This window comes from Trematomus bernacchii, unplaced genomic scaffold (assembly GCF_902827165.1).
Source record: "Trematomus bernacchii unplaced genomic scaffold, fTreBer1.1, whole genome shotgun sequence".
Classification (NCBI taxonomy): domain Eukaryota; kingdom Metazoa; phylum Chordata; class Actinopteri; order Perciformes; family Nototheniidae; genus Trematomus; species Trematomus bernacchii.
The window spans coordinates 2,991,734-3,006,724 of NW_022988097.1; the positions used below are offsets into that span (position 1 = coordinate 2,991,734).

The 14,991-nt window shown below is 40.5% G+C and overlaps 1 protein-coding gene across 1 annotated transcript; it reads left to right on the forward strand.

The window, feature by feature from the left end:
* The first annotated feature begins 425 nt into the window (after nucleotides 1–425).
* Nucleotides 426–12,629, forward strand: rab33a (RAB33A, member RAS oncogene family). The gene is made up of 5 exons (XM_034121184.1): nucleotides 426–650; nucleotides 3,833–4,379; nucleotides 7,851–7,991; nucleotides 9,839–9,919; nucleotides 10,020–12,629. Exons 2-5 carry the CDS (start codon nucleotides 4,005–4,007, stop codon nucleotides 10,242–10,244), a joined length of 822 nt encoding a protein of 273 aa, XP_033977075.1. The 5' UTR covers nucleotides 426–650; nucleotides 3,833–4,004; the 3' UTR covers nucleotides 10,245–12,629.
* Nucleotides 12,630–14,991: the final 2,362 nt, after the last annotated feature.

The following is a 14,991-nucleotide window of genomic DNA, read 5'->3' on the forward strand; positions in this document are numbered from 1 at the left end:
GAATTGAATGCCTAATGAATCAAAAGTATATTCAGGTAATTATTTTTCTAGTTCTAAGAACTGTGATGTCTGTTTCTGAGGTGATTTGGGCAAAACATGTGAGATTTTGAAAGGAGATTTGATTGTTTTAATGAAAATACATTGATTCATGCATCCAATTATGTTAATGCACGCTATATTTCACTGCTGGTTTGTGTTCACCAGAATGTGAATGTCCCACTGAGCCTTGCTTCCAGACAAACAGCTCATTGACTGAGGAAGAAGGGAGCTCTGTCAGACACAAGCGTCGGGACTGTTTGACACAGCGCGAGTGTGTGTGTTTAACATGCGTGTGTGTGAGAGAGAGATTATGTGTGTCTTTTTTGAGAGACAGTGTGTATGTCTGTGAGGAAGAGATTGTGTCTGTGAATGAGGGAAACAGTGAGCAGGGAGCCTTTATTTGTGTCTGTGTGTAAGAGAGACATTGACTTGGTGAAGGAAAACAGAACTTGATTGGTATTTCTGTCTGCATTTCAGGCTGATATCAACAGACAGGCAGTGTGTGTGTACACGTCTATATGTGTGCATTTGTGTTGTTTTGTAAGTTAGTCAAAATGGAAGCAAAGCAGCTCTGACAAACAACAGCAATTCGCATGGTTACATTTCAAACGGTGAGTTACGCTGATTTCCTCTTTCTCTTGTATATTGTTTCAAACATCCTCAAGCATTATACTGTCTGATTTCACATTGAAATGTCAAACCCCCCCCCCATAATCAAATATTTACATAATGAATTGAAACTGTGACATTGAACAGAAGCTTATGGTACGCATGTCATTAAGATAATGATCTTAATGATGCTAATAGTAAGATTTGGGAGGAAAAGCTACAAGTAAGGAAACTATCAAATGCTACAGTTGCATTTTTTTTAAATGTATGTCAAGCTAGCAGTGTCGCTAATATATCTTAAAAAATATTTGATGGATAAACATGGAGTTCTGCACAGATATTCATTATGACAAAAGGAAGATTCGTAGGGATTTTGGCAATGTTTTGACTTTTCCTTCGGTCAGGGGAGGTTAAACATAGCTCAATCTTCAGGTCAAAATGTTCAATTATTCTAATCATTTCCAGCAAATCTGCAAAACTAATAAAATGTCTATGTGTGTCAGCTGTACGTTTTGTTAGACCGCCAACATGCTAATCTAAAATAGTAAATAGGACAAGCTTACTTGTTAAACATCAGCAAAATGTTCATTGTGAACACATGAGCATGCCTGTGTTAACACCAACACAACGCCATTTATGCAAAGTCTAGATAAAATAAATTGTGTTGCTTTTGTAACCAATAATAACATTTAACTTAGACTCCAGACACTTGCATATATGCCACAACTCATTCGGTGTAAATTACTCGTCAAAACTAAAAAGATGCTTTCAAAATACATGTACTTATCTGTCCCTGAACATTAGATAATAATGAGTTTATCATTCATGGGGCAATGTACAAACTGACATATATTTGAAAGTAATTTAGGTTCAACTGTTGTTGTCCTCCAGAATTATTTTAGATCTTCACAACCTAACATAACATGTTTGTATGTAGGATAATGTGTTAGCCATATGCTGTTTTCACCTGTAGTTCTTGCTAGCATACTGTATACCCAGAAGTCCCCTCTCTGTAGCCAGTCAGGCGTGCTGTACTGATTCTGCATCAAACACCTGCTGGGTCGGAAAAAATACAAATGACAAATCCTGTCTGGAAACAGTGCTGGAATCTCCTTAGCTGCAACCGCTAGGGCTATAAATAAAGTCCAGCACTTTGTAAATTACATTGACCTAAAGGAATATGCTACTGAAAGAGTTTTGTTAATTTGTTTGAGGGCCAGGCAGACAACATTTTGTATGTACTAAAGGGAATTTCTGCTTTTTCTTTTTTCTTTGCACCTTGATGATTATTCTATTCGGACTTCCAGGTGACACTGCAATCCCTTGCATTACGGCCATGTTGGTTAATGGAATGTGATAATTGGACCAGCTGATCAGATCACTTGACTAGATGGTGTGAGAATCTGTTTCACTTTCTCTCTGGTAAAAATAGCATTAACTTATATCCTCATAGAATGGCATGGCTGTAAACTTTAAGTCAAATGGAGATCACATTCATTAATAAACTGATGGCTACAATTGTAATATTACTATTGGTATTCCAGCTGCATTAAACAACAGTCTTTATGCATTGTTTAGTTATACTGTCTGGAATCACAACCTTCTTTTTGCAGAAGATTTCTTACTTTAATTTCATTAAAGGTAGGGTAGGTAAGTTTGAGAAACCGGCTCGAGATACACTTTTTGTTATATTCCATGGAATGCTCTTAACATCCCGATAGCAATAAATATCTTAAGTGCTTTGACAAAAAATCCATTAAAAAATGTCATCTGTGGAAGCCGTAATACTGTAAAAAGCACGACCAATCATTTTAGCCGGCCCGGCTAAAATAACTGGATGGCCTACCTGCCTGTCAGCCTTCCATCTGTGCACAAACTTATCTCGTGCCCTCATTGGTCATGTGCGCGTTCGTGTGTGTTGGGGGAGGGGCTCTATAAGGAAGTGGCAGATTTTCTCCGGTTGTGTGTTTTCAAATTCTAGCGATCTCGAGCCGGTTTCTCAAATGTACCTACCCTACCTTTAAATCAAGACAATGATACAGATGCATTAATGTGTAGGCCAGGGCTATTCAATTGGCGGCCCGCGGGCCAAATCCGGCCCCGGGGTGATATTTACTGGCCCTTTGAGTATAATGTTAAAAAGTCATACATTTTTTCTTTTAAGATTTTTTTTTTTTTTTTTTTTTTTTTGTCCCATAGTGCCTTTATTCCAGAGAGGGTGTTACATTGAGAGATAGAGGGGTAGACAATGCCTGAAAACTTCGACGGGCTCGGGTTTCGAACCCACCTACTATACTGTAGTGACAACTGTCATTGATTGCATCTCTGCGTGAATGATTAGATCATTTCACCTAAATGAAATCAAATGAAACATGTAGGCCTACTGAGTTCTGAACTTGCCATTTAGATCTATAAAGGCCTTGGGGCTATGTTGTTTGATTGAATTAAACACAATATATGCACTCCACTATGCTGTTGTAGTATTTACTGTATCTGAAGCTCTTAAATATGATTGCTCATATTTCAAGCCATCTTTTTCCCGGCCCCTTGCTTTGGATCATTTTCATCAACCGGCCCCCATTCCAAACTAATTGAATAGCCCTGGTGTAGGCAGTTCACTGTTGTAGCGGGTTTTGATATAGTTTAAGGGGCAGGAAAGAAGAACAAAAAACTAAATTCTTCATAACACATTTTTATCAATATTTTGGGCCAATCAATAGCTTTGTTTTTTCACACATATGGAGGAGAAATAATGATTTGGTGAAACTGCTTTCAACTCACATGTGAACTGAGACAAGGGGTTACAAACTGATATAATCTTTAACTATGCAAGATAGCTATTATATTGTAATTTTACCATATGTTTTAAGCACAATCCTAATCTGAGAGGTAACTGTCTTGTCAAATAAATGAAATGAACTAAAAAGTACCATACCTCCCTCTAAAAAGTAGACTGTTTTTATAGAAAGGACCATAACAATAAAATAAAATATAAAATCTTATAATAAAAAAAGATGTTTATAAAAAAATACAATTCGCTATACAAAAACATATAAGTAGGCTACAAAAAGAATATCATAGATTTAAAAAGAAAAAGGTGTATTATATCTGTGTTTAAAAATGGATTTAATTTTTTTTTATTAAATCTGAACTACATTTTATTTTACAATGCTTCTCCCTTTAGGGCCACACTCAGCTGAAGCAGAGCATCGTTGGTATTGTTGTTGCATCTCTGGTCTCCTCCTTCCGTCCTCCCTTCCTCCTCCATTCCCCTCCCTTCACTCATCCATCCATCCGTCCAACCCCTCTCCTCTCCACACACTCACACCGACTTTCGCATCGCCTCCTCCGGCACGATGACCAACGATTCCCCGGAGGAGGAGACCAGAGCTCCGGGCAGCGGCGGTGGTGGGGTTGGTGGAGGAAAAGGGATGACACGAAGGAACCGAGCGGACGACAATGTCACCATGCTGACATCCTCCATGGATTTACACAGAGCCGGCCGGAGCCGAGCCAGCAGCAGCACCGATCCCGCCCCGAGCATCACGTCCTCCCTGGAGCTGAGCATCCAGACGCGGATCTTTAAGATCATCGTCATAGGGGACTCCAACGTGGGGAAGACCTGCCTCACCTTCCGCTTCACCGGGGGGAGCTTCCCCGACAAGACGGAGGCCACTATCGGCGTGGATTTCAGGGAGAAGGCGGTGGTTATTCAGGGGGAGACTATCAAGGTAAAATCAGCAGAGGGGCTGGATGTTGATCTGTGGTGTTCCGTGCACTCCCTCCCCATTTTTTCTTTTTGTTGATCAGCTGCAGCTCAAAGTCTGCCAGTGGCCTTTTCTTTCTTCTTACCCCCACAAAACAAGAGACTACACTCATAAAACTATTTCATTACAAATGTAATTTAAAATGTTGGAGAAATGAAACATGTATTGACTACATAGTCTTTGTGTGTTATTGTAGCCTAATGGTAAAATACATAAACCCAATGGGTATTTTGAAAAATATTTGTATGGAGAAATCAATATGTTTTTTGCCAATGTTGATTAAATCTGAAGCTGATAAAGGCAAACCCTTCAACCTGTATTAAGACATTTGTTTAGAAAACGAATATCCTTTTTATAAAAACCTACTGGTAAACAATTGATTGTAAATATGTAAACAATACAACAAAATCAACTCAAGACCCCTCTGTTTGAGGGAGACTATGGCCATTTTCACTATTTTTAGATTGTTTTATATTATTTAATAACCGGGTTATCGAGAAGATAAGATTAGGCATCAAGAATGAGAACAGTTGATAGTTCCAGCCCTAAGACCAGGTACCTTTTGTGTCCAACTCTAGCGTCCCTGATGTATTTGCAGTATGTCAATGAACAGGTGTATAAATGAAAACAATTTCCCCTTTTAAACCCATGAAGAAAATCTGCTTTCCATTGTAAGTATGGAATGTATCACATATCAAACAAGTCACATCTAATTCTACACTCGTACACAAACATAATTAGAAATGTTGGCCATAGTACTGTAATGCTATCCTGGTAATCACTGAATTGAAATGTAATGATTTCAAACATTAGTAGCAATGTATAATGGCAGATTTATAGCAAAACCTATTTAGGAGCAGTAGTATTATAACATGCTAGTTACAATACCATGACAACAAGGATGAATCAAGATTGAGTTTTTATATGATGCACATTGCTTTATATTTTGGCCTGTTAGTAAATATTAGGTTTTTATTGAGATGTATTATTCTGTTGTGTCTTGTTCATACCTTCCCCCTCCTTACGTGCACCGGTAAATGAGCATGCAACCTCTCTATCACACTCACATAAGCCCATGCTCCCTTCCTCCTTTCTGTCTCAGTGACACAGTCTGTCTACAACCTCCAGATGCCCCCTAATGCTGACTCACAAACCCACTACACCTGTTAGGTCAGCTTGTCTGAATCATCCATATTCTCTTCAAAACATATATGAGGAATGAGGAACAACAAGTGTAAATGTACTTTCAACTTAAACTTTAAATGGACAGTTCACCCCAAAATCAGAAATACTTGTTTTTTTCTTACCTGTAGTGTTGTTACAATTTGAGATAGAGCTAGTTAGCTTAAGTTAGCTCTGCCAAGGAAGATATTAATCATATTTCCATGTAGCAAGCTAGCTAACGTTAGCTAGCTTGTGGTGAGCTTTGCAGAGCCTCTTGTCCATGGGTATAAAACGCTTTCTTCTCAGTGATACAGTTGGCAGGTATAGTTTGGTAAAATATAAATAGTTCCTATATGAAACGGCTCAAACTTAGTCTGTGGCTTATCTTGAGTAACTGGGTTAGGACATCTTATATTGTGCGGCCACAGAGTGCTATATAGTTCCATTATATTGGAGACAAGGCAGACTTTTTCTACGGCCGATCTCTTCAACATTCAAAAACTCGAGTAAAGGATTTTTCTTTGGTGTGGTATCATTTTTGTCAACACCATAGACTGTATATGGTCAACACGTGAGAGCTGAAGGTTTTCCAGCATGCAGGTGTTTTAGATCCAGCACGCTCCAGGATCATTTATTACCAGAGCTGAGACAGGAATCTAAAATATTGCTATGTGGGTCATCCAGATGGTAATTTCATGGCCTCTTCAGTGGGCTCTTTCATTTTACATTATTAGAGTGAAACGTAGGGCTACTTCACTGGCACAGATGAGCCAACAAGTCAAAATGTCCCTCACGGTTGACCTATAACAGGAAATATGTAACATTTCCTCAAAACTAACTGTACAAAGATCTGGATGGGCGACTATTTATCCTCCGGTCCTCTGGCAGGTGAATAAAAGTAGCACACAGACAAATTGTATTAACTGCAGAAGACTAAAAATAGCAGAGCAGAGCACTAAGTATAGACAAAGAGTTAGGTGTTGAAGTAAAGGTAATAATTCAGACGTTTGACTTTCATTGCTATTGACTGCAACATTTGGTAAAATATACATTTGTCTTAATTGTCTCATACTTACATTTACTGTAGGCTGGTTTAAAAACAGTGCACTTTATAGTTGTCACTAAGCCAAAATTATAGATATTGGTTTAGAAAGAAATGTACAATATGAGATGCATATAATATATGAAGAAAGTCAGATTATGGCCAGGCAGTGTCCAACTGAGAACAAGCTTTGATTTTATGAGCTGTATTGAATGCAGCATTCAGCATCTGCTCAAAAGCGAAATAGCCGTGCTTGTCCTTTCACATGGTAATAGCAGATAATTGGCTGGTCCTTTTTCACTACAGGCTTGGGTCGAGTGATGGGAGCCGTCCTTGTTGAAACACAAAGTGCTACTGATTACACAAAGACATTCAGCAAGCTGACAATTTGAGCACAATATACAGAACAGTTTATGTGACCAATCATGAGCCGTAAATAACTTTTCCACTATCTGCATTCTAAAATGGCTGAACATTTTGGTGAAATCGATATCTTCTTTTGTGCAGAAGAGGGGGAAATAAAGCTCAGTTGCTCTTTGTCTATTTGAAATTGTAGAAAATACTCTGCCTGTGAGTGTGCACATTGTGGCAAATGATCCAAATTAGTTAAACTCACCGTTTGGCATGTGTCACTGTATTTAATTTTGGCATACATCAATTTTGCTTACAGCGCAGAGTAGATCTGCCTGAGGCCTTCGTTAATGATTAAGCAGAAAAGCCAAATGTGCCATAGAGTACTGCTCTCATGAGACCTTACAGCAGTTTCCTGTTGAAATTTAATGTGCCATGGACTGGATCTTGAACGCTCATATTGGTTCAGACAAGTAATTGTAGCCAGATTGATGTGGTAATTACATATTTTTTTATATAAACGTCACAAACATTGGTGTCCTGATTCTGTTACTCTGGATGCTGTGACATGACATGCTTAAGGTCGAAACCACAAACAGAACTCCACCAAGGTCAATTCCATAAGTAAGAAATTATGCGTCTATCCGTCCTGTGATTCAGATATGCACCAAAATATAACGGGTTATTCATTGGTCCAAGTTACACTCTTCAAACAAGTTTCATGAAAATCAAACCAGTCTTTTTTCTGTTATCCTGCTGACCAGACAAACAAGTCAAAACGAATACATAACGATCTTGGCGGTAATATACAGCTAGTACATGCATATTCACTTTTCCTCAGTCAAATCCAAACAGTTTCATCCGGTCTATCTCCACAGGTGCAGGTATGGGACACCGCAGGCCAGGAGCGCTTTCGTAAATCCATGGTGGAACACTACTACCGCAATGTCCACGCAGTGGTCTTTGTGTACGACGTCACCAAGATGGCTTCCTTCCGTAACCTACAGACATGGATAGAGGTTAGTTACTGCTTAATAGATGGCAAAATGGTCTTTGTCAAATTAGAAATGGTTGAAGAAGCAGAACCCATGTCTTTCCGTCTCAGTTTTTGTCCAGTTTCCATTGCTCCCAATGGCTAGTCCCTAAGACCATTTATTAGGCGGGTGTTATCACTGTCATGTTTTCAACCATTTGCAACCATAATGCTAATGCTGCGTCAATTCTAACCACTGCTGTAAGCAAGCAAGCAAAGAGGTGTACCTTGGCTTCACTTAGAAAATTACTTATCCAAAGGGGTGTGTGTGGTTGTGTACAATACTGCTAATACCACAACAACTGTCCCTATGCTTAAATGACCTCTACTGGCACTGTGGATACTACCTTTAGTTACTACAAGTTGCCTCATCAGTAGGCCTAATAATAATTGAGTCTTACTAATTGACTACTTGATATATGAGTTGTATATGGTAGTCGTATTAGTGGTAGCTAGTACAACATTAGCAGTATTAGCAATAGTTAGATAGTGAATGCAGTGATGGTTGTAGTGAAGTAAGATTATAGATTTAACTTTTCCCTTGCAGATATATTGAGAAAAAAAGCACAGGTGAAATGAATAAGACTAATTAGCTGCTGCATTCCATTTATTTGTTGCTACTTTCTGTATTCTGCATGTAGCTAACTATGACTTACTGGGAACCTAAAGGAATATGAGTCATTCTTAATGTAACTATTTAAACCTTAATTGGTCAAAATGTGTGACAAGATTGTAGATAGACCTTAGTATTAATAGTATGGCTATTTGAAGAATTAGTGGTAATGTTAGTGTGTTTGTGGTTAAATAGCAGAAAATGTAGTACTTGTATGAGCACAATTTTATAATTAATCTAATATGAGTAGAAATATTAGGGCTTTAGATCTCACTTTGCAAAGTCTAATTCAAACTATTGAGAGCTATTAGATATACTGTACCTAGTTTGAAATCATTGGAACATTGCCTCAAAAAGCATTACATTGTCAATTTGATGTGGTTTTATTAGCCTGAGTCACAAGCTATCTGGTGACTAAAGATTTGCTGTCTTTGCAAATTGTTGAATCCCAAGTGTTTCCAAACATTACTTGTCAAATGTTTCAGGTCATTGTCCATTCAGCACGACAAACTAGTCACCTCCTTTTTGCGTCGTTAAAGAGAACAGCAATAGCCAAATTTGCTCTGGGCTACTGGGGATGGAATAGCTTTGTGATATTGCATTTGACCAACAGCCACCACAGAAGTTAACAAAGATTAAGGCGTGATATTGAAATGTTTTCCATGTCCGTAACATAATTACAGTTTCACCCCTATTTACACTATGGGGGCATTTTCCATTCTTGTGTAAATGCATTGGCACATCAATATATTTTTCTGAACTTTTATCTTTGTATATATATATATATTATGCTGTCAGATTAAGGTTAATGTTTTGGGATATTTCTCACCTAAAAATAAACCAATCACTTTGTGTGGAACAGACACCATACTGAGATCCTTTCAACCTTGACAAAGGTATACCAGATCCACTCCTTCCTTTCTTACCTTTCACAATAAAATCCTTAGACATTACACTGCGTATCTGTTAACCAATAGGACCTTCAATTCCCTCAGAGTATCTCTTTAGTGGGTTTTTTATACTGAGCTGTTTGGAATAGTGGCTATGAAGCCATTTTGACACGTTATTGCCAACTTTTAGTAGTCATAAATATCTCGTTGTTACAGCTAAGAGACCAGTGATAAAATGTTTCACTTTGCTGGTCATATTTACGGTCACATATCACATAAACATGGCCAAAGATTATAACGTTTATAAAGCAATATTATGTTATGTTTCAGGAGTGCAATGGCCATCGGGTCTCAGCATCCGTACCTCGAGTCCTGGTGGGTAACAAGTGTGACCTTGTGGACCAAATACAGGTGGGTGTACTTAAGAAAAGACAACGGTTATATAAGACAACTTTATTTTATCTTTGTAGTTTGAATTAGGGTTTACAATCAAACATTTGTGCTTTCTCAGGTGCCCTCCAACACAGCGTTGAAGTTCGCCGACTCCCACAACATGTTGCTGTTCGAGACGTCGGCCAAGGACCCGAAGGAGAGTCAGAACGTCGACTCTATCTTCATGGCGCTGGCCTGCAGGCTCAAGGCCCAGAAATCCCTGCTCTACAGAGACGTGGAGAGAGAGGATGGGAGAGTCCGACTCACACAACAGACTGAAACAAAGAGTAATTGTCCTTGTTGAGGAAAAAGAGGAGTGGGGGGCATAATGGAAGGGAGGATAGAAAGAGTAACTGTACATGTGAAGGGAGAGGAGGAGAGGGATGATGGGGAGAGTGAGGCTAAAACAAGAGTCTTTCAAATTAAGTGCAACTTTTCTGGTATAGCAGGAGGAATGGAGAGTTGACACTAAGAGAAATGTGTTTCAAGGAAGAGGCGGACAGGTGGGAAGTGGCAACGCTCATGTATATTAAGGATGAGGATGGTGAATTGTTAACAATTCAGAAGACGATGTTGCCTTTTAGACTACAGCATAGTGTAGATATTCTTCCATTTATTCAAACAAAGACAGAAACTGAGTAAATGTACTTTCAGCAAGCAGAGTGCACAGGCAAACACATCACAAGGGATGAGTCATTAGGGGATCTACAACAAACAGTGTTGATACAAGGCTGTTGTTTCCTAAACCAGCCCTGGTTTGGTGTTTATGACCGCCATTACCAACACAGTCTTATTTTTGCCTTACTCATATTGATATTTATCCACATCGTAGCTGAAAGCAGAATGTCCCCGCTGTTTTCTACTGCCTTAAAAAGCTGCCTCTGTCAGATTAAGAACTCAGTCAGGCAAAAGTAGCATAGAGGATTCACGTATTTGAACCACTCTTATGTAGAAATATCAACAATTTCCAAACATAAATGAGATGGTTTTTCCTCTCAGAATGTTAGTGTATCGAGGTAAATCATTCAAAGTTGACTTAAAATCACTGTGAGAACACAAATACATGGCAAAAATGGGAAAACACAAACTTAATGTGGAAAAAATATGGGGTGAGAAAAGTCCAAGTGAGCCCAAAGTACCGGAAGACCTTGACAACAAGGTTTCCAGATCAGCTAGAGGTTGTCAGGCAGCTTGTCACGTATTGATTTATAGGCTGTAAGATCCTTTTACCCGTATGCAGGAGAAATGCACTCTACTACAAAGAAGGGACCTCAAGGCCAGGCTCTTTTTTTCTTCTAATCCTGATGTAAACATATTCCCGCTCTATGCTAACCCTCTGGCACTGTGGCTTATCAAGCTTTTACTTTGTGTGCAAAATACACTCAGTCTTTGCCGTGTGTAACATCAAGATAGCCAGTCAGCAATTCCATATTCTTTAATGAACGACGTATGTTTGACTAAAGGCCTTTCTGTCCGTTTTTGATGGACCACATCAATATCACTGCCTCCAGTCTCAGAGAGGACAGGGAAAATGATAGATCCCTGTATACATAGTGGATTTACTTATACTGCTACACTTCCTGAACCTGGATGTACGGTACGAGTGGACCTTTAAGCCTGTTGTCTGTATAAGGGATTAAGTCCTGGAGTATCCGAGTCATGGATGATACAGGCCACATGAAACACTGCAGAAAGCCATATTTATTATTTATTGTACAGTACTGTTTAGTAAAGCAACACACTCGTCATATCTAACCCTACTTTAACACTGTAGCCTACTTTTGCAATCCTATTAATATATGTGGATGCCATATGTTAACAATTCAGATCAGTGAGCATTTCCGACAGGGTTTCCCTCCAAGCTGATGACCTAATTATTACATCCGATTGAGTTATTTAAACACTGTGCACATCGAGGTAAAATCCTTCTAGGTATTGTCTGAGCTGTATCAGGTTTTTCTTTTTGCCTTTTTATAGAACAGATCAACAGGAAAGGGGTAGAGAGGAGGGACGACATTGACTAATCAAAGAGCCGTTGGTCAGATTTAATCCTGGGCAGCTATTAAAGACTCAAATTTAGTACATGGCTCTATTGGGGGAGCCACTCTTGTGCCCCAGCTGTATCAGGTTGTCGATTGGTTTTTTTTGTCTGAAATTTTGCAGTTTCAAACATGTTTGATTGCCATTAAAGATGAATAAATTGACATAACTGGAACAAACCAAAGCTCTATTTATTCTCATTGTATGTACTTGCCGAGCCATGGGTTCAGCAAAGCTAGGGAAAAAACGCAAAGATCCCTTACCTTGGTGAAAGTCTTTGTTCGTTTTTTTATTAAAAACACATTTTACTGGAATCGCAATTGACAATGCAGTTTTTTTGTATGGGTGGTATGACCAGGCTGGTGGGTACACCCTACAAATGTTTATCTGTTATAAATATCTGTGGCTCTGTTTAACATTGAGTTAGACATAACCCGGCTAAATTAGTCCTGTAGTGATCACTGATTAATACACTGGATTACATAATCCAATCATGGAACTACAGGTTGGGGGTATTGTTTCCGCACGGACATATATGTTGTTGGTATATACTGTGTCCTCCTTCCTTTCGCTTTCTCTTGTCTTCCCGGGCTTCGACCCGACAACATGTGCATTTCTGCTGCTCAATAAAGCCAGCTTTGTACCTTCATTGCACCGCCTCCGACTCCCTTCTCTCGGCACTACATTGGTGACCCCGACATAAGTCTCGCGAAGTATCCGAGACTGAACCGAACACGGCAAAAAACGCAGTTTTTCTCGAAATGCCGGAGATTTTTGGAGACGTCTGTGGCTGCCACGTGCACATGGACTGAGGCTCGGTGCGCCCCCCACGGAATGGCTGAGGACATCGCTCGCCATTCCCGCATCGTCTCGGCACTGGAAGACAGCAAGCCTTCCGACTACAAGGAGACGATACACGACCTGCTAGGTGCGGAAGAACCCGACTTCTACCTCATGGAACTGTTTCTTCGGGACATGCGGCTGCGTGTCCAGGCTGCGCTAGCTAACACGGCTAGTGTTGAGCCCCGCGCTTTGGCAGAAGAAGCTAGCCGGTTCTTCCTGGCCGCCCGGCGATTTACCCCTGAGGTGCTGGCCACTACACGCAGCGGCACCTTCCCTGGTAGAGGCACGCCGCCTAGCAGAGGCTCCGGGGCCGCCAACGACGCCAACAACGCCAACGACGACAGCGACTAACGGCCGTCGATAACGGCTAGCCACGACAGCTAACGACAGCTAGCCACGACAGCTAACGGCTTGCAGCTACCGACGGCTAACAACGACAGTTAGCAACGGCTAACGACGACAGCTAACGACTGGCTGCTAACGGCTATCGACATCCAACTGTTAGCCCCTTTTTTTGTGGTGCCGGAGAGGAGGTTCGACCAAGTCTGGTCGGCCTCGTGTGGATCCTCTCACACGCTTCTGGACCCTGCCTGGCCTCTCCTCTAACCGCGGCTCACGGTTCGCCTCGACGGCGGCTTCGGACGGCACCCCGTCTGACCCCGTCTGGCCCCGTCTGGCCCCGTCTGGCCTCTCCCCTGTCCACGGCTCCTTCCTCCCGAGGACTTCGTACCCGCCGCCGCTGTGCCTTCGTGTGCGGCCGGGCAGCGCTCCTCCCTGCTGGGGACCACCGGGATATTCACGCCCGTCCCCACGTCGCAGCACAGCGGCCCTGTTTTCTACGGCTGGCGGAGGTTTTCTTAATTCGCCACGACGCCTACCGCGGCCCCCTTACGACGGCCCCCTTACGACGGCCCCCTTACGACGGCCCGTTCCGGCCCGCCCTCCACCCCCGGTGGGGATGCCCTCGCCCTCATTAGGGCTCCTACCCTCTCCTGCGGCCCCCTTCCAACGGCCCGTTCCATGCCCCGGCCCAGCTCACTCCCCCTCCATCTATCACAAAGTGCGCAGGTAAAAGCAACCGGATATAACCGCAAACGTCACCACACAAATCCAATGACACGCCCACCACCTATAGTGACTCAAAAATATGTACCGTAACAAACACAGAAAAATACTTCATATGTGGCTCCTACACCCTGTTTGACATTTGAGCCGTTTGTACAAGCCTGATTAGAAGAAAAACATGAAAAAGAGAAGAATGTGCCTACATTTCCTGTCCAGATCTAAATTAAATCAAATTTGATCTGGTTTCAAATGATTCAAGAAGAACAATTAAGGTATTTTTAAGTTAGCCTTGTTATTAGCATTTATTACTGACTATAGTTATACATTTCACATTACATTAACCTCTCTCAATGTTGAGAATACACATGCACTTTTGTTTGCTTGCCTTCTGTTTTTCCTGTAAATATGCTTTATTTGTTGTATTTTGCTACTTTCTCTTTTTTTTGCAGTTGATTTATGATTTGTATCTTTTTCAACTATTTTAGTTTTTATAGTGATGCCTTCATATTTTGATATTTCATATGTGGCCTATACATATCAGTATGAGCAATAGTTCCTTGTTAAAACAGGTAACAATGTCGCTATTAGTTGTCCAGGGTCCTATAGATTAGATATTATTCGATCGTTATGAAATAATCCACAAATATCTGATAATCAATCAAATGTTTAAGGATTTTTTAAGCAACAATGCCAACACTGTTGTGGGACAAAACATCTGAATAAATCAACTTACCCTTCACAGAAAGAGTTCCATGGTTTCACTTTAGGTTCAAAACTGCAAAAAACAAAACAAAATGTTTGTTAATGTGTAATTGTGATGCTGAATTAATCAACATGAATCAAAACAAGAAAATACATACTATATTCCTACTGTACATTAAAGCTGAATACTAGAATGAGACAAGAAGATCATCAAGACCAGCAAACTAAAAGGGTCAACATGCTAACTTATTCCCCGGTGTTAAGTCTCATTCTTGCACCACTCTATTGACCTTTAGCAACATTTTCGTTATTAAATTCTCCCGAAGGCACTTCTGATAAAACTGCTGAAGAAGCCACATTTGACTCAGATTCATATTCCTTGGAAAACAGTACGATCATTC